Source organism: Lepisma saccharinum, chromosome 25 (genome assembly GCF_977018435.1).
Source record: "Lepisma saccharinum chromosome 25, izLepSacc3.1, whole genome shotgun sequence".
NCBI lineage: Eukaryota > Metazoa > Arthropoda > Insecta > Zygentoma > Lepismatidae > Lepisma > Lepisma saccharinum.
In genome coordinates, this window is record NC_139253.1 from 49945376 (window position 1) to 49971918 (window position 26543).

The window sequence follows — 26543 nt, forward strand, 5'->3', positions numbered from 1 at the left end:
CCCTGGATAATCTTACAGTTTTGATACTGGTTTGAAAAAGAATAAATATTCAATTGATTTATACATGCAGGATTCCACTCACTCACTCTCTAGTCTTCTTTAACCCGAAGGTTCATGGCTGCAGCAACATAGGCCTTCCATCTGTCCCTATCCTGAGCAAGATCTATATTATATACTCTTTTCCATCCCTACCAATTTCCTTTAGGTCCATCTCAACATTATCCCTCCATCTTCATCTTGGCCTTCCTACAGGTCTCTTACCATCAGGTTTCCCAACAAGAATCCTGTAAACTCCTCTTTCCCCTCCCATTCGTGCCACATGGCCTGCCCACCTAAGTCTTCTTGATTTAATCATTCTAATAATATCTGGACATGAATACAAATTATGTACTTCTAAATTATGGGTCATTCCACGTCAATTCATCCAGGCCATGTCACCCACCATCCCCCATTTTGATGAAATTTGGTATGCTTATAGAACTTTTGATGCTGATTACAAAAATGACAACTTTTTTTAAATTGGTCAAGTGGGTCAGAAGTTACGCACTTTTTAAGATCTCCGTGTATGCCACATGCGGCTCCACTTTGAATAACACGCATTAGGTTATAAACGATCGTATCTTCCCTCGGGTTTGCCGTTGAAACTTCAAGTTTGTTTTATTTTCTTCAGAATAGTATAAGCTTTCATTTAAATAATGTTTCAGATTAATGCATCAATAAACATGTATTTTTATATATAGTTTTATTTATTTTTTTAGAAAAATAAATGACTAACTTCAAGAGTGAATTTCATGCAATGCCCCCCCCTTCAATTTCCCCCCAATTTTATATGTACGTAGCTCAGAGTGTGTACTAATGCCTGAGGGAAAAATTGGGATGGGCGGTTCAGACACAGGGTGATAAAAAAATCATTTGCATAAAATGACATTAAAAGTAAATCTTATTAGAAATGCTTATGTATTTAGCAAAAAGCCTGAAGTACAATATGTTGCAAGGTACAATATTCAAAATTTATGTTCACTATGTGTGAATGTAAGCATAGGCGTAACCTAGCAGGGGCAAAGGAAAGCTCTTGCCCTCTCCCAAATTTATAGAGTAATAAAAATTTACAAGTTATATTTATCTTGTGATCCTCTTGGCACTTGAGGAACAAACGAATAAACAGTAATAATTGTGATTTTTCAAATGTGTTTATCAAATAATCCTGGACACTATTTTTATGCGATGGAAAACTTTGTGATTATCTCAACCCAAAAATAGTTTCCAAGTGACACCCATTAAGATAGTACCTACTAAAAATTGTACTCTATGCATTGCCAAAATTTCATGTACTATAAATTGTGCTGTTCACATTTTACATGGATATTTTGACCATTTCAAACACACAAAACTATTTGACTTATCACTAAGTACACATGTCCTTCCATTTGTGTTGTTAATGTACCCACTGGACACAGCATTCTTTTTGGAAGTTGATGGACCAAGTGGATGCAAGAATTTAATAGCTTCATCTCCATTTCCACTTGGACTTTTGAAGCAATCCTAACGTTACAAACAAGTTTGAGTCACGCACACACATGCTACTACATAACTGTTTACAGTTGGAATTCGGAAAGCTACTCCTTCACAAAAGTCAAACCATACAGTTACAAAACATATTACATCAGCACTTACTATTTTTGCTCTGGCTGTTAAACAACTAGTGTTTCGAAGTAACTAGTTACAAAGTTACAAGTAACAGTTACTTTTTATTTAGGAATTCTAACTGTAACTAGTTACTTTTAAAAGTAAGTACCTGTAACGTTAACGTAACAGAGTCACTTTTTGCAGTAGGGAAATAGCTAAATTGGACAATTCTGTTCCAGACTATATATAAAAAAATATGTACCTTCTCCAGATGCTACGTGAAAGGATTTTCTTGGAATTGCTGGCAAGGAAGCTATGCTTTGTTGCATACTAAATTTAGAACATCCACGCTTTACTGTAATTCATTTCTAATTGTATGTGAAAACTCCATTGTTTTTGGTAGACTCTTGTGTTCGTTTGGAATGTGGTTGTCCAGCTAGGAAAAAGTCATTGTCGAGGGTGTGGATCTTTGGATCTGGTTGAACTTGGAATGGAGGAGAAAGAAATAGGTGCAAGTGGAATCAATGACACCATATTCAAAATACCGTGGTCAGCATACAAATGATTTTTTAATTATAATCGTTCAAGCAAAGCTGACTGTGTTTTCCATCATTTATTAGCAGTAATAATGTAAATACTGGGTGAGTCTTTTAAAAGAGGCCCCGTGGAAAATGTGCTCCTTGATTGTAGGCAAACCTGGTTCACCGAAGAGAAGAGCAGGGTAGAGAACAGTCCAGGATATCTGTGCCAAGCAGTTTAGACAACTTGACATAAACGTAAATGAATGAAACATCTCTTCTGTAAATACAGTACAGCCTGACAACAACCTACCTAGAAGAGGTGCTGGAAGTGTCTTCCGTTGACCTCGAGGCACGTGTGCAGACGATACTACATGTTCTGAAAAGCACGGGCGAGGACATCCTGCGGGATGTCCTGGATAACTGTGAAAATATTGTTCTCGAGTTCTTCGAGTGTGTGAGGGTTGTTGCTATACACCTGTCCCTTTAGAGCTCCCCACAAGAAGAAATCACAGGGTGATAAATCTGGAGAACGAGGTGGCCAAGGTTGGTTTGTGCCACGGCTGATGACGCGATCAGGCGGAAACACTGACTCAATGCGCATGATCGTTGCACATGCTATATGCGCCGTGGCTCCATCCTGCTGAAAGTAAGCGTTCCTTCGCTCATCCTCAGTCAGTTGTTCAACAAACACGTTGAATATGTTACTGATGTAACGAGCCGAGTTCACAGTCTCGTGGAAAAACACGGGGATGATGCGGCATGACGACACGGCACACCAGACACCGAGTTTCTGGGCGTGCAGTGGAACCTCCATGAACACGTGTGGATTGTCACCTGACCAGTGTCGCGTGTTCTGGGAGTTTATGTAGCCAGACAGATGGAACCATGCTTCATCGGAAATGAACAAGTAACCATCCTGCAGCACCTCCGGAGCAATATTGGACAGAAACCACTCACAAAACTGCACGCGAGCTGCCTTGTCCACATCCCGCACCTGATGCATCACGGTAACTTTGAATGCGTGCAAGTTCAAGTCCTGCTTCAGGATCCGCATAGCGGTTGACTGGGTCACCTGCAACTGTTGTGCCAAACGCCGAGATGATTTTCGTGGACTGCGTATCATTAGTTGCGCTGCGTAGCCCACCTTTGCCTCAGTGCGGACAGTCTTTGGACGCACTTTTGGCCTATTCAGCACGGATCCGTTTTCCCGCCATTTTGCAATCAGTTTTTGCATTACTGATTTGGTTGGGGCCTTCGCTGGAACTCCATTCACCGCGAACTCCGTCGTAAACAAATCTGCACACTGTTTCCAAGAACCGAGGCGTGCATACGCCTTGACAACAAAGATACGCTGCTGCACCGTTAACACCATGCTGACCCACCGAACCACAATCACAACTTTCCTCGCCGATCAACTGCACTCAACTGACCTGCACGCTGCCTGCCTCAAGGTCATCATTGGACACTTTCTTTTCAATCTCCCTCTATGTCATGTTGTCGAAACTACTTGGCACCGATATCCTGGACTGTTCTCTACCCCGCTCTTCTCTTCGGTGTACCAGGGTTGCCTTCATGCAAGGAGCACATTTTCCAAGGGGCCTCTTTTAAAAGACTCACCCAGTATATGAATATATATTATGTACTAGAAACATAAGTAAAACATGGAAGTCTTCATGATCATTGATTGTGTGTAACTTTTACACAAATCAATGATCACTGACAGTACGTTACTGTTACAGTAACTGTAAAAGAAACTCAGTTACTTTCAAAGTACCAGTAACAATAACTGAGTAACTTTTTAAATGAGTGACTGTAACTCAGTTACTTCTAAAAAGTAAGTTACGGAACATATAAGTTCAAAATTGTGCATACTTCCTGGTACTGATGTAGTACTTTGCAATCACTGACACATTGTACTGTGAGTTGTTGTCATTTTACCCTAGATGATTACTAAGAAATTTATGCCTTGAATACTATTTCTATGGAATTGGTACATAATTGCCGTATTTGTTGCTTTATACTATAGAAGTCTATACAAGTATTTTTACTGTTCCAACCAACCCATCACAAGGATATTTTCTGTGGTATGTGGCGAAAAAGCTCCATTTGAAAAAAAACTTCAATCAGCACAAATGTGTAGTATTAATTCTTACTTCATATTACATGAAGAGTAGCCAAAAAAGAACTTCCATATTGAGATAAAATGCACAAAAAGAATGTTCTCGAAGATAAATTTGCTAAACTTGGGAATGTTAATAATGATTATATATATAATTATATATTATATAATTTTTTTAAAAAAACTGAAGACAGTTGAAACTAACTTAGATACAATGGAACCTGGATTTTACGTTATACAGGAGATCAAGCTGAAAATAATTAATACACGGGAAAATGTAAAATCTTGGAAAATTTCGAAACAATTTGCTATGTTGGGACCACCAAGATTGAATGCAAAATGAAGGAAAATATAAAATTGAGGAACTTAAATCGGGGTTCCACTGTAATTATTAGCTACTTGCAAATTTTAAATTAATCTATAAATTTGGGAGAGGGCATGAGCTTTCCTTTGCCCCTGCTAGGTTACGCCTATGCTTACATTCACACATAGTGAACATAAATTTTGAATATTGTAGCTTGAAACATATTGTACATCAGGCTTTGTGCTAAATACATAAGCATTTTTAATAAGATTTACTTTTAATGTCATTTTATGCAAATGATTTTTTTATCACCCTGTGTCTGAACCGCCCATCCCAATTTTTCCCTCAGGCATTAGTACACACTCTGAGCTACCTACATATAAAATTGGGGGGAAATTGAAGGGGGGGCATTGCATGAAATTCGCTCTTGAAGTTAGTCATTTATTTTTCTAAAAAAATAAATAAAACTATATATAAAAATACATGTTTACTGATGCATTAATCTGAAACGTTATTTAAATGAAAGCTTATACTATTCTGAAGAAAATAAAACAAACTTGAAGTTTCTACGGCAAACCCGAGGGAAGATACGATCGTTTATAACCTAATGCGTGTTATTCAAAGTGGAGCCGCATGTGGCGTACACGGAGATCTTAAAAAGCACGTAACTTCTGATCCCCTGGACCAATTTTAAAAAAGTTGTCATTTTTGTAATCAGCATCAAAAGTTCTATAAGCATACCAAATATCATCAAAATCGGGGATGGTGGGTGACATTTTTACAAAATTCTGATGATTTGACATGGAATGACCCTTACGTAACCTTCTACACTGTCTCCTCATCCTTTTTAGGCCCAAATATTTTCCTAAGGATCTTATTTTCAAATACTCTTAATTTATGTTCCTCTTTCAATGTAAGGGACCAAGTTTCGCATCCATATAATAATGCAGGCAAAATTACTGTTTTGTATATTTTAACTTTTAGTTTCTTAGATAGTAAACGAGAAGACAAAAGTTTATGAAGAGAAAATAACATGCATTTCCTGAACTAAGCCTGCTTTTTTATTTCCTCTAATATAATTTTCATTTGTTAATATTACTCCTAAGTACTTGAATTTGGAAACTGGTTCAAACAAGTTGTTATCAATAATTAGATTTTGATTATTACCTAACACTTGGTTTCGGCCTGTAAGCATATATTTAGTTTTCTCTTTGCTAACTTCCAAACCTAGCTCTTTAGCTGCTTTGAAAAATATTTTAGCATTATTCTTAATTGTATTTAGATCATCCCCCATTAAGTCTACATCATCTGCATATGCTAATAGCTGAGTCACACGGTTTAATTTTAGTCCTTCGTTAGTTTCTTTTACCTTCCTAACAGCGTATTCTAAGGCAAAATTAAAGCGCAATGGATATAGTGCATCTCCTTGTTTTAACCCATCATGAATTGTAAATTTGTCAGACATATTAATATCCACACGAATTTTACTTCCTGTTTCACTGGTGTATACTTTTATCATATTAACAAGCTTCTTAGGTAAACTCGACTAATATATTATATAATTTATCTCTTTTGACTGAATCATATGCTTTTTTAAAAACAATGAATAGCTGATGGACATTTTGATTATATGCCCACTTTTTTCTGAAGTGTCTGTCTGATGTGAAAAATTTGATCTGTTACGTTTAAATCCACATTGATAATCACCTATAATTTCAATAGCATATGGGGTTAGTTTTGCTAAAAGAATGTTAGATAATATTTTATATGTTGCCAAGAGTAGAGAAATTCCAGAAAAGGCTTTCTTTTCTCACTCTTTTTCTCAGATGTGCTGCTGCTTACAGACAAAAATCTTTGTGAAACTCATCGTTTGATTCTGTTTGTTATTTAGGGATTGTTTTCTGTCACTTTTAGCTAATCACGAAAATAAGGATGAGGGATGATATAATGAATTTGATGACACGGCACTCACAAAGAACACCCATGACCAGGTCGGTATTCAAACTCAGGACATTTGGCCTCACTGTGGTAACCAATCTGCCACAGAGGTCAGTGGTCCCCTGAAAAATGCAAAATCAAGGTTCCACTGTATATGACTGTTCAAGAACTTGAAGTGGGAATGGCCTGTTCTATTTGATAGAATGAAAACTATGTTGAGGATCAAATTTCCTTAGGGTGACCACTAATTATCTTACAGAGATCAGTGCTGTGCAATAACAGATCATCTCTCTCCTCCTCCGACATGCTGCTTATGATCGACTGGTGCAACGAGATGCAATCCAACAACCAGTACCAATAACAAGTTGGAACATGTCCTAACGTGATTCTGCATGCATCTTTCCATTCACTCTTCCCTGCAATACTAGGAAATAAATTCTTACTCATATTTGAACATCACTTGGACTTGATTAGTTAGCAGTGTAGTCACAATTCAGTGAACACTCACATAGTAGTATGAATTATTACTCATTTAAAATTAATATGGGTTTTTAACTTGGATTTTAGAAGAATTCGTATGTCAGTTCTGCATTAATGCAAACCTATCACTAGGGACATTGAATTTTTGCGAAGCGCGAAATCACGAAATGTGAAAAAAAGATGCAATTTTGAACATTCTGCACGTAACTACACACCCAATGATGAAATATGCATGAGTTTTATTCGCAAAGTAATGCGAAATGTGTGCTTTTCCATGAAATGAACACTTTTTCGCGAAATAACCATGAAATATCATCAAATTAAGTAAAAAAATATGCAGAAACCGGCAATCGAGGTTGTGCGCGCAAACTGTTGATTTGTAACGAAACGTTTGCCTAAAGTTTCCTACCACTTGCAGCTGAAGAACGTTTTATCTTCGATCACATCAGGAAGACGCTGCAAATTGGGATTTCCCATGCACATAATCTCAGTTCGAAAACTTCGCTCCCTGTCAAGCTGCATTCCTTTCTTCCCCTGAATATGCAATTTAGAAATGAAGTTATTTTCTGTTGATGTTTTCTTTTTGGTTGGACATCTAAATACTTGTGTATGTGTACAGTTTATAAAAATGAAGTAGTTTATCAATTTATAGCTCTTTTGTATGTTGTTTTCTCTCATGATGAAAAAGTGTGTGCCAATTTTTTTTTCCACCGCTGGTATATACCGCTGATCTAACATTTTATTTACCGCTCTCCTCAGTTTTTATTTACCATAAATTTGTCTCCCTACCTATCACTAGTAAAAAAACACCAAAGAAAATGAAAATGCTCTGTACATTTTGCAACAATCATTTACTTACAGAATATTATTACACTGTAATTTCATTACAAATGTCATACTTTCCACATGAATGTTTTCAAAGTATGAATTGATCTTTGTACATGCCATTGTTTTCAGGCTGTCTTACTCACAAAAACTCATTATAGTTAAAAACATATGCACATATGTATGATGGCAATTGAAATAACACACACGTATACATAAACAAGCACTTGAGTACTTGATGTACATTACACAAAATGTACAAGAACTGAAAGCTATATACACACCAGTATATACTGAGTTACATAATAAAGTTGAATTTTTTTAAAAAAAATACTGTCAGTCTTTACAAAAAGAGAGTTTTTGCAAACACAATCCACTTAATAGTATCATTCATATTAAAGTCTTTGATGAAGGAGAAATCCATTTCAACTTATCCTTCGTTGGAACTTCTGAATGAACGAAAGTGCAGTCAAACTTATTACAAAATCTTCCATACCGACATGGCTAAAATTAAAAACAGAAAATACATATGTTAGCATTAAATATACATAAATCCACTTTGAAAGTTATTAAGTGAAATAATGTGGCACGCTATGGTCCAAATCATAACAGCATGGGGAGAATTCGAAAACCAGAGAGCTAATATGCAATAAGAAAAGGTTGGGATCAAAGCACCTAAAAAGATAATAAAAGTAGAAAACTTGAACAATTTCATACTTAAAAGGAAATAAGTACATACTTTAAAGGCATAAAGATCCCACAAATCAGGATAATCCTGTGGGATTTTCTGTAGTCCTTGTTTATACTTACGCAGAACCAGCTTTTACCACAAGTTTGGAGATTTTACACCTTGCAGATTTTAGTTGGTTTTAGTCTTGGTAAGGAGTTATCTCCTCAAACTGAGTTGAAACCAAGTTGTTTTTGGTTTGAAATCATGAAACATGTGGTGGATTGGTGAATTTAGCAGGTAAATATCCCAGCCTCTTACTTGCCCATCCTGGGAAAATTCTAACACTTGAATTCGTAAATTTGGCAACACATAGCACTTCAGAGCCAACAAAGAGTACACTACTGCTACTAAATGAAAAATGAAGTAGTGAAATATTTACATTTTTGCATATTCCATGAATTTAGAAACTACAAACCAGTAATATATGTTGTCAAGAGATGAAACACTACATGTACGTATAATGTTTGTTAGTAGTCTGTGACCAGACAGTTTTTTGTATCTATCGATATTCTGTGTATCTCGTCTCTTCCTATACAGCATATGCAGGTTATACATGTAGCATGTAATCCTTTCGTTTAGTTCTACGTGCATGCTGATTAAAGATACTTGTTGTTGGACGTTAGACTTCCAGTGCATCATTTACCCAAATTGACTAATATAACAACAATATAATACAGAATCAAATAGAAATCCCAAATGGACTTCAGGAATTGGGGGGATATTGAAGACTCTTCATCCTCAAATTGACCAGAGAGAAATTTATGCGAGGTTTGAAACAGTAAACTGGTCTTTCTCCACCTGGAGGAAATTTCTGTCAAATTTTAACACAAAGAGACAAATTTCTCAGGAGTTTAGGCAAAATTTTAATTAAAATACCTTGGACAAAATTTGACATTTCTGAAAAGTGAATATTTTCCATAATAGCATCTTTGAAAATGGGTTCAGAACATGGGCAGGTGTTTGTTTTCACAAGTGTCAACAAAGAGTTTCTCATCAGAATCCTCCTTTTTTTTTATCAACAACGAAAGATCACAGGTTCAAATCTGACCCATCCCTGATCCTTTTTTTTTTTTGTTAAGTGAGCAAAAAACTTTTGGTATTTATCAAGTATGATGTGTTATAATAATGTAATAGAATAGAAAAGTATATTAGATTACTGTAAATACTTATGTGATGCATACTTTGAAGAATCTTCCTTATAGTAAGTATGATTTTTCTCTGCCACAATACTCAGCAAAAGTTCAATGACATTTAGTTCATTGGCAGGATTTATGGGGGGGGGGGGGGGGGCGGGACAACTTTCATCCCTTTAATTATACATTGTAAGTCATAATTAACATGTCATTAATATTTATTCTTAAGCAGGATGTTGTAGGCAAGTCTCATTAACATTCTTCGTGCACTTCACTGCATAAATTATTTGTCGAATTTCAAGTAAGGCTCATGATACAACCACAAACTTTCTGCTACATTCAGTTTATGAAGCCATGACCTCAGAATATATGTACTTGATTGGCAGATTGATATTTATATTAAGAGCACATAAGCTATTTTTGCCTGTCGCACAGTATAAGGATAAGCCCCTTAGTAGAACAACCTGAGGAAAAAGCCTGAACAAAAAAATGAAATATGTCTGTTAAAAACTTCCTAAATCAATTGCTAAAACAGTCATAGACTACTAAAAACAACAAAAACTATACTGTATCTGAAGAGGGGCATTCAACACACATAAGGATAAACACAGGACAACACAATCCCACAGAGGATTATCCTAGTCACATGTCCTGGTGTTAGAGCCTCGTTGGCCTGTAAATATCAGTTACCATTATATACAGGGTGTCTCATAAGTAATAGCGCAAACTGACACAGGTGAAAGTACACAATAATAGAAGCAAAAAAAGTCTCGGTAAACATGGGTTTGCAAATGAGCCATTTTCGAGATAATCTCGAATGTGTGATTACAAGCCGCCACTGATTTCATTGTTTGTAAACATTGTCCTAGTTGGTAAAATGCTAATATAAATGTGTGTGAATGTGTGGTTACAAGCCACCATTGATTGCACTTTGTAAACACCGAGTGCTTTATTCCTTGTACAGTCCGAGGTTTGCTCTTTGTTTACAACACAGAACATTTCCAAGAGGTGGTACGGCTTGTACCCACACATTTGCACACATTATTAGCATTTTACCAACTAGGGCGACGTTTACAAACAATGAAGTCAGTAGCAGCTTGTAATCACACATTCGCGATTATCTCGAAAATGGCTCCTTTGCAGACCCATGATTATTGAGACTTTGTTGCTTCTATTATCGTGTACTTTCACCTGTGTCAGTATGCACTATTACTTTTGAGACACCCTGTATAAAGGGAAGTGCACATTCCAAGTGGCAATTGATTGTCCCGACTAAGAACTTGTGAAGTACTTAATCAGGGTGGCCACTCGAGGACCATGATAAAATTCAAGTATAATTCCTGGTTTTCAAGGCAAATTTCCAGAAATGCAAGGGTACAAGAAGATGTTTTCTTTATTTCAACCTTACATATTACCACCCTCACCACCCACCCACACAAATATACTGACATTATAAAGGGTCTGTGTGATTCCAATGTATCCAAAAATTCTAATTCAATTAAACAGTATGCATATATGAGTAATATATTTAACTTAAGGTGCGGAGTTTACATTTGCCATTTCACATACTCAGACTCGACATCTACAAACGCAAGTCACAATGTTAAGGGATATACTAATCTACGAAAAATTGTTAATTCTATAAGAATTGCAAAGTCAAATTGAACCAATCAACTTCAAGATATCTTATCTTGCAATAATCTTCCGTGTGTCAGGTATATTGTTCTGCAAAGGACACTAACAAAGTAAATGGATTAAGAAAAGTCTGTTTCATTTTCCATGCACCTTTCCTTTCATTCCTTGAAAAAAATTAAAGCTATACTGTGAAAACCTACCTCAGGGCATTTATAAATATGTTTAAATTGGATCTGGATTAATAAAGTTGCAATTTTTCAGATCTACGGAGAAAAAATCACACATAATTCCCGGAGCCAGTAATGTACGCATAATTCCAAGAATTCAAGGAATTCCCGGTGAGTAGCCACCCTGTCAATAGTTGTGTGTGAGGCATACATGTTAATGGCATGCTACCCAGAATCTGAGTGAACGGGAACCCTCTGCTGCCTCTTGAAAACTCTAGACTCGTTTGAATTTATCAACTATGGAGTAGCATAATGCTCCTGTCTCAAGTCACCGAGTTCATTATATACACACACAAAACATTGAAATACATAGACATAGTAGTTTCCCATGTCAATTCTGTGTTTTAAGTTAACTTACTTGGTTAAAGTCCAATTACATTTTGCTAATATTTTGTATAAACAGTTTTTCTTGTATGTACGCATTGCTTGCATGATAGAATTATTTTCCTGTAGTTTACGGTTATTACAAGCATAAGAAAACAGTTTTTTCTTTGTGACGTTTCAGGAGAACACACGCTCCTTTCATCAGGAGCGTGTGTTCTCCTGAAACGTCACAAAGAAAAAACTGTTTTCTTATGCTTGTAATAACCGTAAACTACAGGAAAATAATTTTGTATAAACATCTTGCCAATTGTTTAAAATTACAAACAGAGTAAAAAGACAAAAAGGCTTACCCGGGGATGATAAAATTGGCAATTCATGTTTGTGCACTTTGGAAAAAACCGACATACAGCAGGTGGAGCCACTGGCCTGGTGTGAACTGCAAAAATAAATGATAAATCAACAAATTGTGCGAAAAATACATTTTCTTCTCACAAGTTTATCAAAAATGGGACAGGGAAGCCAGGACAAGTCAAATATAACCACATTGAAAATAATGAATCAAAGAAAGGCAGCTTTTACACAAGGAGGCCACGAACAATAAAAAGAAAATGAGATACATTTTAATTAATGAGGAAAATCCTCAAGAGTTATATTATAATAGCTATGGCGAATAAATAAAAAGTCATGAATCTTTTTAATTACAAGCATACACCTACATTGTGCATTTAAAAAATAAGGGCAGATTGATTATATTAAACAAGAAAAGTAGTGTAGCAACATTGTATTAATGTAGCACGTACATAGCCACTTCATTTTTTTCCATTATTTTCAAAGCACATTTGGCACTGTGGAAAAGTTCTTTTATACCCTCTGCATAGAAATACCCCTTTCATGTAGTATTTAACATAGAATTTCCAATTCTCTATTTGCAGAAAATTTTTCATTTTTATACAAATAAAGTTTAAAATGACTATAAACAATTTGGAATTTGGAATCGAGTAATAAGCCAATGGCAGTCAAACAGTATTTGTCACAGACAGATATCTTTGTTTAATGTGAAGACCACAAGCCATGTGCTCCAGATTCAAGGAACATCCTTTCTGATGTTCACTGGATGAGTAACACCTGCTGTAGCAAATTTATCCATTTTTGCTACTGATTTTTAGATTTTCTATTGTACGAGTTCTACTATAGAATCATTGATTTTTCCACAAAAAGTAATACCATAATTACTCATGCACATTTTTTCCAAAATTTTTGCCCCCAAAAACTGTGCTGCGTATTATGCATGGAATAATTCGGAGAGACAACATTAATCCCACATATGTTTTCACTATGTCTTTGCATGTAACATGTATACAGGGTGTCTCAAAAGTAATAGCGCAAACTGACACAGGTGAAAGTACACAATAATAGAAGCAAAAAAGTCTCAATAAACATGGGTCTGCAAACGAACCGTTTTCGAGATAATCGCGAATGTGTGATTACAAGCCGCCGCTGACTTCATTGTTTGTAAACGTCGTCCTAGTTGGTAAAATGCTAATAATACAGTAATAAAAAAGTCATTGGAGGTCTCACTTCTTTTATTGAACTACTTTAACAAGAAATACAGTACTACGTCAGTATGGTACATGTTACAATTACTGTACACTCGTACCTGTTAAAGGAGGTGTTCAAAGTGTTCATACTCTTCGTTGCTGTAAGGTTCTATTTTCACTACGCAGTACAGCACAACTGATGTGACTCCCACAGTACGGTTAGACTGTGTACTGATTGTATCTATCCTGTTTGATTACAACGCAACCTCTCGGAAATGTTCTGTTTTGTAAACAAAAGCAAACCTCGGACCGCGCAAGGAGTAAAGCACTCCGTGTTTACAAAATGCAATCAATGATGGCTTGTAACCACACATTCACACACATTATTAGCATTTTACCAAGTAGGACGATGTTTACAAACAATGAAGTCAGTGGCAGCTTGAAATCACACATTCGCGATTATCTCAAAAACGGCTCGTTTGCAGACCCATGTTTACTGAGACTTTTTTGCTTCTATTATTGTGTACTTTCACCTGTGTCAGTTTGCACTATTAACAGGCGCAAATACAAATTACCAGGTTGGATTTCATTAGTAGTAATAATTTTTAAAAAAAAACACTATTAAGTGCAATGGTAATTTTCCATGATTTTTCACTTTGTGACAGAATGTTTTGCGACACAGAGAAAAGTGGCACTGTGCCATTCTGGCAGAATTTCGAGCATGCACCTCCTGTCACACAGCATGTGTATCAGTGGTAATTAGTCACGTGAGGAATAATAGAAAATAACTTCCCGAGCGCTGCAAATAAATTAACATAATTTGATCTGACTTGATTCTACTACAGAATAAACAAGGTGGTCACAGAAATCAAAGCTTGGGGATGCTAAACACAGTGGAGGAAGAGGTGGTCTGGGTTGATAACTTATTATATACACAAGATGACATTCTCTTCTTGCTCCACATAGCAACAGGCCTGAATAAGTATGATGTCATTCCCTCTTGATCAGCATAGCAACAGCTTTACGACTTACAAGTAAGAAAGCCACGTCTTGAACCTGAAATGTACTGTGCATTATTTACAAGATATAATTGTTTGTTACTTTCCCCATCAGAAACCAGGGTACGCATTGCACACACATGCGTATTATACATGCGTCAATATGGGATCTCTGATTTTTTCAGTGCTTCCAGACTGCTAGACACCTTGATTATGGCACCATGATCATTTTCCATCCTTAATATTAATAAGTTGCCAGTTGGCAATTAATAATAGAATAGAACCTTGTGTGCAATAAATTGAAGCCAAAAATGTTAAAAACTACTACAACACCACACACTTACCTACTACAGGAGTTATGGCACCAATATTCCTAGGACTTGCATGTGTAAAAGGACAATCTCTTCGAGTACAAGCAGCATCAAATTTACAGTTTGGATGTATATAAAGGCATTTCTCTCCGTATTTGCAATTTGGAAAAGCCCTATAAATTTAAAAAAAAAGGAAAGTTTGAAACATTTTGAATAGTAATTACAGTACTTACAAATAAATTAGTAGCATCTACACTAGCTTTTAGATTCAGTGCATTCTGTTGATTTTTCATTTCCACTTACATATTTTCACAGCTGCTGTTCCATTCAACTCAGTTTTAACCATTTCAACACTAATGTTGTTTTGTGAACATGATATTTAATAATTGCTGGTTGATAAAACTAATGTTTAATAACGACATACACAGTGAATTTGATTTCAAGGTAGATGAATGTAGATTATGTCTGTTTCAAAATACAGTGGAACCTCGATTTTATGTTTTTCAGGAAACCAAGGTGAAAAAACTTAAAATGTAAAATCCAGGAAATTTTATAACATTTTGTTCTATTGAGACCACGAAGAGTGAATGCATAATGAAGGAAAATGTAAAATCGAGGTTCCACTGTGTGTATACACAGAATAAGTCTTAATATTTCTTGGTAAAAGGTAGTGTTTTTGTAGGGTGGTAGGCATTGTTGAATATGCACCATGCATATCTGTGGCATTCTTGCATGTTAATTTTTTGCTGTGAATGGGCATAGTTGTATGAAACAATGATTTTTTTAAAATATTGTCATTGACTGCAATTTATTTCTACTGCAATGTTGCCAAAGATAATGTTGTCCAGAAACAACATTGGGCTGTAATGGTAATTTGAAACAAGGTGCTTTTCAACAGACAATGGTGTCTTGTAACTCAATATTTTCTGATACATCTTTGAAATAAATTTGCAGTGTGTTCCTGAATTGCTAAAATTAATCATGTTTGTTGTCTACAAGGGGAATAGGTGTAATAATTGCTAAAGATAACCTGCCAGAGGTAGGGTGACCACACATACATTCAAAAAGGAGGACATGGCACGGCAAAAAAGGAGGACACAGACATAAAAAAAGAGGACACCGCAAAAAATTGCAGCACATTTTCCATTACCATAAATTTCATAAATAGGTATGTATATAAAATGTGCTTCTTCCAACCCTATAATAACAATCTATTCCAGATCTGGATCGCTATTTTTGCAAAACAATATTATTCCTGTTTATACTACTTCTTCTCTTTTGTATAGACTAGTGCAACTGTAGGTTGGAAGTGATTTTCTGTGGGGTGAGATACCCAACTGCAACTTCTAGATCCGCCAATGTTTTCCAATTCCGGGATTCGAACAAGGGACCTTTTTCATCGTAGCACTGTGTGCTAACCACTCCATAACGGAGGCTTGCACTTTGGTATTTCATAAATGTAAATATTACTTAATAATCAAATTTCTCATTCCGCGTTTCTGTGTCGCATATCATGTATAAATCGAAAAGGAACTGCAGTCTGGGATGAGTTGAAGGCTCATTTGGACAAAATGATAGTGGTTGAGCTTCCAGGTGGTCAATTAGCATTGATAGAATAATTATCGCACCTCAAGAGATATGCTTTACATGTAAAATAACACCTGCCTAGAAAAGACAAGAATCTTGGATTCCATGGAATTTTTCGTTGTTTTAGGAAATTTATTTTTAAAAAAATCGCTAAAAATGCCAATAATTCGCATTTTATGCCAAATTCGCATTATTTCAATATTTCGAACGGGCGAGAAATGTGTCCAGACATCACTGCACATTCCTAAACATAACTTCGCAGCAATTACCATTTTTCACAGTTTTGGAGTTTGCGAAAAATCAATGTCCCTACTAATTGGAAATTACTTTCTGGCCACCCCTCGTATAAATCAGTAGATGGAAAGTGAAAATTTAGCAGGGCTGACAGAGAAAAGTCAATTCTTGAAGAAAGTGATTTGCTTTTATGATTGAATGATTCGAGTAAATATGATATTAAAAAAATTACGTATTCATTATTAGTATTTTATTTCATAATATTCAACATTAACCTTATTCAGTGAGAGATTAATGACCATCTCTCACGAGTTTAAACAGACAGGACAGAGAGTGGCGTTAATTTCATTGCAATACTAGTGTTGCAGTAAATTTGAGGTTGGGAGCATACACTTGCCAATTTTTATAACGTTCACCAATGCAGGTTTGTGTTTCACTTTTCGTGATAGTATTCAATATATATCCCATTTGATTGGATTCTTCTTGATATCTAAGAATAGTGCAATGTCATTGTAAACTTGTGCGAAACCAGTAATACGTCAGGATGATGAAAGAAAACCTTCGTAAGCACTGCTACATAAAATAAGGTGAATTGAGCCAGAAGAGTAGTAAAATTCCAGCAGCATATTTGCAGTCTAAACCTCTTCTTGTTTATGCATGCAATTTTTGTTGGATGTTGCAGTCCATGCAATTTCTGTCGCATGTTGTAGTGAGACACTTTGTCGGGTGGCGATATTCGACAAAAATCGTATGTATCAATGGAACCTATTTGTTGCCATGTTCCTTCAGTTTGCCCAACAAAATGCCTTACTACGACGTCCGACAACTATCGGACGGCGCCACCCTCTCTTATCCGCTCCATCTGTTCACAAGTCCCCTTACTACTCCCATACGGTCAAGAAAAAATGATAATTCAATGCATTTTCCACATAATATTTACAGGCTTAACCTTTACTCCCCCGATGATACCATATGGTATCATCAGAGTAAGGTCGTACTCGCCCAATGCTGATTATGAAATGTATGTGCTTTTTGGACCTTCATACTCTTATGTTTGGGTGGAAACTCTGACATAGGTCTGGAGCAAGCCTGTTAAATTCATAGATCAACCTCCCACCCTCTACGCAACATATCCATGCCACATTTACGAACAGAGTTTCACATTTTGGCTCATTATTCAACTTGTATGGCATCCAGGAACATGAAACATGTTTCAATCTCTTTGGAAACGTCCATTCCTGGAAGAGAATACTAAGATTTGCACCTTCTCCCAAAAATAACGGGAGAAGAGGGGGCAAACTCCAGATTTTTATGTTGTATTTTCATTGAAATTCAGTGGTCGCACCCCCCAAACCCCCCTTCCTCGGTTCGGCATTCTGAATTGTACACGGTTGCATGCTCTGATGTTTTAGCTGCAAAACAAAAATTATCCGAAGTAGATTTCTCCCTAGTGCCAGAGTTATAACAATTTTCCTCCAAAAATGCAATTACCTATTTTTCGCAAAAAAAAAAATTAAAAAAATCACATTTTGCCTTATTATTCAACTTGTATGGCACCCAAGAACATAAAACATGTTTCATTCTCTTGATAAATGTCCATTCTTTGAAAAGAATACTAAAGTTCGCGACTTCTTCCCAAATAGCGGGAGAAGAGGGGGCAAACTCCAGATTTTTATGGTTTTTTCATTGAAATTCGGGGGTCACGCCCCCCAAACACCCCTTCCTCGGTTCGGCATTCTGAATTGTACACAATTGTATGCTCTGATGTTTTAGATGCAAAACAAAACTTATCCGAAGTAGATTGCTCCCATAGTGCCCGAGATATAACAATTTTCCTCCAAAAATGCAAATTACCTATTTTTCGTTAAAAAAAATAATCACATTTTGGCTTATTATTCAACTTGTATGGCAACGAAGAACATGAAACATGTTTCATTTTCTTGAGAAATGTCTATTCTTTGAAAAGAATAATAAAGTTCACTTCTTTTTTTCCAAATAGCAGGAGAAGAAGGGGCAAACTCCAGATTTTTTTTGTTTTTTCATTGAAATTCGGAGGTCGCGCCCCCCCAAACAGCCCTTCCTCGGTTCGGCATTCTGAATTGTACACGGTTGCATGCTCTGATGTTTTAGCTGCAAAACAAAAATTATCCGAAGTAGATTGCTCCCATAGTGCCAGAGTTATAACAATTTTCCTCCAAAAATACAAATTACCTATTTTTCGTAAAAACAAAATTCACATTTTGGCTTATTATTCAACTTGTAAAGCACCCAAGAACATGAAACATGATTCACTCTCTTGAGAAATGTCCATTCTTTGAAAAGAATAATAAAGTTCGTGCCTTCTCCCCAAAATAGCGGGAGAAGAGGGGGGCAAACTCCAGGTTTTTATGTTTTTTCCAAACTCCAGGTTTTTATGTTTTTTCCATTGAAATTCGGGGGATGTGCCCCTCCCAAGCCCCCTTCCTCGGTCCGGTGTTCTGAATTGTACACGGTTGCATGCGCTATGTTTTAGCTGGAAAAAAAAAGTTATCTGAAGTAGATTGCTCCCATAGTGCCCGAGTTATAACAATTTTCCTCCAAAGAGTGTTCGAATTTAAAATTCCCACCGAGAAGCCCGGGTGAGAGAAATTTCTCTCTCGCTCTCTCTCTCTCTCCTCCTGCCATCACTGGTTTCTGGCGCCGTGGTTGTGTTGCGCATAAAAGGGGCCTAAAAGTTTAGGCCGAAACTTACGAACAAGATTTCCTGTTCCCGTGCAGAGTTGTATAATGATATCTTTAAATAAATAAATAATAAAAAAGTCAATGAAGACGAAATTCTCTGACATTTCCCTGACTTTTTTTGACACCTCAAATTCCCTGACTTTTCCCGGTTTTCCAGGTCTGTCGCCACCCTGAATATGGTAAAGTGTGGTCCCCACATGCCTCGCATAAGCCCTTGTGAATTTGCCAGGCAATTCCTTCCACGTGCAACCTGAAATTTGATGAATATTTGCTGTTCTTCACACATGACAATTGTTCAGAGGAGGTATTATACACACACTTCACTTTAACGTCTTCTACCACACAACAGTACTATTCAGCACCAAACACCTACACACGATCCGTAGTACAAGACTAAACAACTCGATTGTATTTTGTTCCAGCGATAACTGACAAGCCTATACCAACAGTGTTGCCACTACAAGAAAAATGGACCTCGTACATGCTGTATGAAGTTTTGTCAAGAGAACATAAAGACAAGAATACGTTAACACTGATGACTTACTTGCATGAAGTAGTTGGATGATGGAATTCACACTTGTCACCTTGTCTGCAAGCTGGCCAATACTTGCAGCGTTCGTTGTGCTTTGGTTTCACCTCTACTGCCTGAACCTCTGCAACAAAACAAATTTTGTACATATAAATACTGTAGTCATATCCTTCCATTAATACTAACTTACCCATGCCATATGAGAAACTTACTTACTTGTATTATTTAGTATTGCTTTCCTTCCGATATTGGCTAATCACGAAGCATTGTAGCATGCTGTGCTAACCACTCTGCCACAGAGGTCGATCTTATCAAAATAAGAAAGTTTAACCCCTTCCATATTTTCCCCCCATTAGGGACTGAATTTCAGAAAATTCCTTCTGGATCGGTGCTTATATCTTAAGACAAAGTCACCCATGGTATGTGAGTTTGGTCTATGCATTGATGAGTCAGTGAGTGAGGACAAAAAATTTCATTCTCAGATTTTTCATTTTTCTTTAGCCATAAGTTCCTGAAAAACTTATTGTCTAAGACTTACTGTACGTATATATAAAATGTATATGAGAGTGTCAGCAGCTCTCAAAAGTTTAATCATTCCGAGTCATCATCTATTTGATAACACACACACGAAAATAAAAATTAGACATTATCAGAATGTAAATCTCTATAGAAATGATATGCTATGGTTATTGATAAATAAAAGATAAATGGTTTACTGATGAAAAGATTCTCTCGGGCATTCAACCAGATGAGTTGTGGAAAGGATTCTAAACTTTTGAGAGCTAACGTCACTCTCATCTTCAGGGTAGATGTTAGCTCTCAAAAGCTTGGAATCCTTTCCACACTTAACCTGGTCAACAGCCTGAGAGAATCGTTTCATCATTCATTGCCAGGAAAGCTTCAAGAATTAAAAGAAAACTGGCTTACAGTAATTTTACACATAACAACACTAGAAATAGCCCATACCATAGGAAGTAGCAGGAACTAATCTAATAATAAAAATACTATCAATAATTTACATTTTTTAACCTATAGCAGTTACATTTACAATATTTGCACTGCCTTTACTATTATGAGGAAGTAACAAATACTGTATTTACGCGTGTGTATGCACACCCTGGTTTTGATGGGGAAAAGCGACAAACAATTATATATTGTACATAATGCGCAGTACAATTCAGGTTCAAGAAATGGCTTTCTTAGTTGTAGGTCGTAAAGCTGTTGCTATGTAGATCAAGAGAATATCATCTTGTGTATACAATGAGTCACCACCCACGCCGCCACCCCCCCTTCCTCCACTGTGTTTAGCATCCCAAACTTTCAGTTCTGTAACAACCTTGTTTACTCTGTAGTAAAAGTGAGATCAAAATTATGTTAAGGATTTGCAGCACTCAGGAAGTTATTTTCTATTATTTTGCATACTCGAATTCTTCCAGAACAGCAGTTTTTATCTGTATCGCAAAATGTTCTGTTACAAAGTGAAAAATCATGGGAAATGGCCACTTTTAGTGTTTTTATGCACCACAGTTTTCCGGGGCAAAAATTTTGTTAAAAAGTGCACATTATACATGAGCAAATGTGGTAATAAGTTATTATCATTATTACTACTAAAGAAGAATCTGTTAAAACTTTGTGTGTCCAAAAGCATACATCAATTAATTCTGACCATAACCTACCCTTAGGTTTCTTCTCTGAAGTGAGACTTTTAAAGATGATGGGAGATATGACTGATCTCTTCTCTATCTCCGACACACGCTTTAAGCTAAACTGCTCTTCAACTGTTTCTACTTCTTCATCAACGTAAATGTCATCAGCAGACAACTCAAACTGGCCACCATCCACTTCTTCATACAGTGAAGAATCTATACCATCCAATGTAACAACAAACTGGGGACTTTCTGCTCTTGCGGCACAAGCTATTGACCTGAAAAGAAAACATTGATCTTTTATTCATAAAATGACAAATGTGAAACCAAATGTTAACTTAAGAACAATTCACAGGAAAGATTGTTGATGAAGAATGATTGTTTTAAGAATAATTTAATTTGAATTGTTGTTTTAAGTCCACTTTATGCACAGAAAGGCTAATCGGGACTGAACCTACAGTTTAAAGTAGGATCGGAACTACTGTGCCCTGTGTCTACACGGGGTATTGAACCTGGGGCCCCTTGATTACAAAGTGACGACATTACTACAATGCCATCAGGGAGGTCCATTTTAAGAATAACTTTGTTTCTATAGTATAAGAATATTTTTAAGTCCATGAAGTTTCTGCTTATATGTTTACATTTGCTCAATAGTAACAGTTTAAGAAACCATAACCTTGCCTATTTCAAAAAGGTAGAATTTCATGACACGTGTCGTCAATTGTTTAAAATCTAGATAAAATCACAACATGCAGGTTGTTTGATCTCAATCCTTGAAGCTAGGTTCGAATCTCATGCTTTTCTAATGTAGCTGAAAGGACCAACTGACCACTTCAGCGACATGAACAGGACAACATGCTTTTACAGGGCCTGCTTACAAATACAAAAAAAAATAGTATTATATTGCACACGTGTAATCCTACAGGGCAAAATTTAACATATTCAAAGGTTATTTAGTGGGGTTAACTTGTTGTGGGCCTAGCATTCACTAATGCCAACAGATGCCATAGTAAGACACATGTAAGCAACGACTTGCCACTCCAGCCAGACATACTAATGGTCATTTCTCTCTGGTAGCCAGCACCACATCACACTGTACTGTACCTGCAGTGAAAGTAACTGGAACAATGACTACGCTCTGAGCTTTTAGTGCTGTTCAATATTTTGACGATGTCTTCATTAGTGGTAACATCATTATCAACTGAAAATGACTGTAAATGTGTGATTGATGACTTTCCGATGATGAAATTGTTCAGTGGAAGAATTATTCAATTTGCTTTAAGTCAGGGGTGTCTCAGAAATATTTTCGTTTTTGAATCTGCCCTCTGGGGCAATTTGCACATTACGGAGAAATGAGATACATCTCAAACGCTTGGCACATTGTTAATACTTAGTTGACATGGAGAGCTTTATGGGGCAGCAACGTGCTTTTTGCATTCGTGCGTTTCATAAAAATAATAATTCTTATGTCGTTGTGCATCGTTTGTACTGGCATCATTATAACCAGGCAGGAATGAGAGACGTCCCAAGTGCAAATTTAATTAAAAGTTTGAAAACACTGGAAGCACTATGATGCCCCCCTCCCCCCGTTTTGGCACCCAATCACATTGATTTCATCTGTAATGCTTTGATTCAATGCTATTCCTCGTGCAATGCTTCGGCGAGTGATCGAAAACTCTTTTTCACAAATAAAAATGTAATGTTTAAGCTTTCTTTTGCTCATAAATTTATCTTTAAACAAAAAAAATAAGTATTTATTTTAACAGTTTCAAAATCGAAAATATTTCTGAGACACCCTTTATATTTCCTTCTACAGGGTGGTGCACGAATAGTTGACACATTTGAAATTTAGATTGCAAATTTATTTTTAAATATTACATGTGCATATTATGACATAAAGAATAGTCTGTCAGTGGAAAGTTTTCTCACTGTATAACATGTTCACTATGGCTCCCGTTCTGCCGAACAACCTCTTCAAGTTGGATGCACATATTTCTTACCACTCTACGGCACATGTCTTTGTGAATATCATCACACAACTGAACTATCCGACCTCGCATTTCCATAATGTTTGCTGGCTTTAACGGGAAGAGTTTTTCCTTTAAAAACCCCCACAGAAAAAAGTCCCAGGGATTTAAATCTGGGCTTGAAGATGGCCAGAAGAAACCTCCATTGTGTCGATCAGGATATAGATTGAAAATCACTCAATCATCAAACACTGTGTTCAAAAAGTTCAACACAACATTAGCGGTACGGGGGGTAGGTGGGGTGAGGTGAGGTGTGAGGGCTACGTGTCATGGCAACTCGAACAACCTCAATGTTTTCAGGGGTCCGAACTGGAGCAATGCGAGGTTGTCTTTCTTGCTGGAGCCTATCGTGTTTTGAAATGAGCTCGAAATTTCCGTTGCGTACTTGTAACCCTCTTTGTTTCTGCATAAAACAGGACTGTTTTGGCACGCTGCACTGACTGACAGGAAATAGATGTGTTTACTAGATCATGCCCAGCCAGCCCAGCGATAGGGCACCTACCGGTATTTCCAAGGACTACCGAATGCACTTGTGTATTGTTCAACTCCGACCACAGTTTATTTTTTTAAATTTAGATTTCAAATGTGTCAACTGTTCGTGCGCCACCCTGTATATCCTGTTTTAAATTTTGAGACAAGAGTGTAAAGTTATTTACGAGACTGACTATAGTGAAGCAGTCAGTGTATCACGAGAATGAGTCATTGTGCATAAGTGTAACACTTGTAAATCTGTTCACGTGACTCTAAATCAGCTGATTGGGAAAGGAGTACATGCATGCTACAGCTTTGCTATTACTTATTTTCAGGTATGTAGATAAGGTAAAGTTCCCCATGCACTTTGCACCATGCTATGGGGGTGTGGGGTTCAGTCATCCCCCCCCCCCAGGTATACATCTAGTTTAAGCTGGGTGAACCTCAGAGTTACATTATGTGGAGAGAAGGCTGGAAAAAGACCTTAGATCACCCACCCCGGGAATCAAACTCGGTCTCCTGCATGGAAGTCAGATAGATGCCCTACCAACTACGCCACTGTGGCTCCAATCTCTAATACATGCTTTTGTGAAATTCATTATTTTTTAACTTTTTATGTTAGTTGAATTTGCTGAGCAGGCACCTGTTAATGATGGGGTTTATTACTAGCATCCCTTACAGTTTCAAGAATATCATGCCACACCACTAAATTTTTGTTTTTAATAAGTTTCAACTATTTTCATGATGCTTTAACCCTTCCACCACACATTCTTTCTTCTATCTCTGAAGAAGAATCGATGTTGGTCTGAAAATTTAGATGACATAACAAAATATGTGTTGTGATTTATCTCGTTATTCAACTTAACAACAATTACCAAAGTATGTTTTCTAACAAATTTTAAGCATGGAAGACATCAAAATAAGTCATTCTGGGGAAAAGGCTGGAAAAACATTACCAAACATTACCAATTTCCAACTGGATTAGAATGAATAATAACATAAATTCTTGCAGAAAACTGTAAGAAAGATACAACAGTGAAATACAATATTACATTAAGTGTTCCTAATGGTGCCATTTTTGCATTTGGTGTGAAAGATTGAGAATTAGATTTGATTGTGTTAACGCTTAGGAAACAGCAGTACAGTTGAGGAAACAGTGTGAAAAAAGAAGGAAGGGGGGAAGGGAGGGTTCCAAGTCAATGGGACAGATTTGTAATGTACACTTCTACAAATGTTATCTGACCGCCCAAAAAGATTTCTAAGTCCAGAAATTGTTAATTTGGCAACATAGCTCTTGAGAACCTGCAGAGGGTAGCCAACTTTACTGCAGGCACCTCTACTAGGCGAGAAACCCTGTGGTGAAAGATTTACATTCTTGTTTATAACTTCAAGTCTGAAACTATATTTGCCCAACATATTAATAGAGAACAAATTGGAAAACTCAAGTATGAGGAATAATTTAAGAGAATACTTGTGATTCGGCATGTTGAAATTGGAATCAGAGAAAGTTTTGTGAGGTTGGAAAAACTGCACTCGCTCGTGGTCCACCTGGAGGAAATCACTTTCAAGTTTGAACACAAAAGCATGACTACGAATAGTTTATGCAAATAAAACATAACAACACCTTGCAAAGTACTGTGCAATGAGCAAAAATTAATAATTCTCGCAATTTGCAGCGAAAATATGTTCGTCGCATAGAAAAGTGGTAGCTTGCAGAATCAACAACACCTTTCAAGGCATTTGCTACAATCGATGTTGTAGAGTATTGGTAAAGTACTTGTGTCACCTATATCTTCTTTCCTAGGAATTAAGGGTTCAGAGTTCAAGTCCAAAACTCTCCAAATTATTGTTATTATTTTTGTAAGTAAGTGTGACATTCAGATACATTGAGTATGGAGTTTAGTATTAAGTTGAATAATTTTGTTTCAGATTATTAACAAAAATAATTCGGTGTGAAATTCGATGAATGTTTTCAGCACTTTTTCTTTTTTTCTGGCGGTAAGATATATAATCCAAAGTTGAGATTTTATTTCAAAGCACTAACTCAATCTAGGCATGCTACATGTGAAGAGTCTGCAATTATTTTCAAACTAATTTACACAACATATGCCTGATCAGTGGCAGCTCAAAGGGCAAAGCCGCCGTGCCATGGCACTAACTTCAGAAGAAACGCATACCTCGCCAAAGTATTGTTAAATTAATACATTTATAATTTTCAGACAAGAAGATTCGAATCTCGCAATTGGTCAAGCTCAAGGTGCAAAGACTTGGGTCAAGCTGACGACCGCCCCAACCTTCACGCAGCATGGCTTGCTGTTTCGTACCCTCGAGAGACAATGGTCTGAGCTGTCCAAGGGCTGGCCTAAAGGTAGCGGGAGCTGGTTATAAGACACCAACCGAGCCCGTTTTCACTTGGCACGATGAGGGACATAGTTTCTACCTTTAGAGATAAGTCGCTAGACTGATTTCAAGACCCGTTGGGGAGTAATTCTTGAGAAAGGTACTATCTACTTTTCTGCCTAGTTTTGGAAAAACACGATGCGAGTTTCCTTTGACATTTCAACAATTTCTTTTACAACAAATGTCTAGGATATTTTCGACGTCCAGTTGGAATACGTA

At 36.7% G+C, this 26543-nt stretch overlaps 1 protein-coding gene across 2 annotated transcripts in view; it reads right to left on the reverse strand.

The window, feature by feature from the left end:
- Positions 1 to 7820: 7820 nt before the first annotated feature.
- Nab2 (Nuclear polyadenosine RNA-binding 2) overlaps positions 7821 to 26543 on the reverse strand; it is a 67321-nt gene continuing 48598 nt past the window's right edge. For both annotated transcript variants that reach the window (XM_083111447.1, XM_083111446.1), the window contains 5 exons: positions 21457 to 21704; positions 19796 to 19904; positions 14743 to 14882; positions 12213 to 12298; positions 7821 to 8317 (listed from right to left, as the gene is read on the reverse strand). In XM_083111447.1, the coding sequence (XP_082967573.1) occupies positions 8204 to 8317; positions 12213 to 12298; positions 14743 to 14882; positions 19796 to 19904; positions 21457 to 21704 (697 nt within the window). In that variant the 3' untranslated portion in view covers positions 7821 to 8203. The remainder of the gene's footprint in view (positions 8318 to 12212; positions 12299 to 14742; positions 14883 to 19795; positions 19905 to 21456; positions 21705 to 26543) is intronic.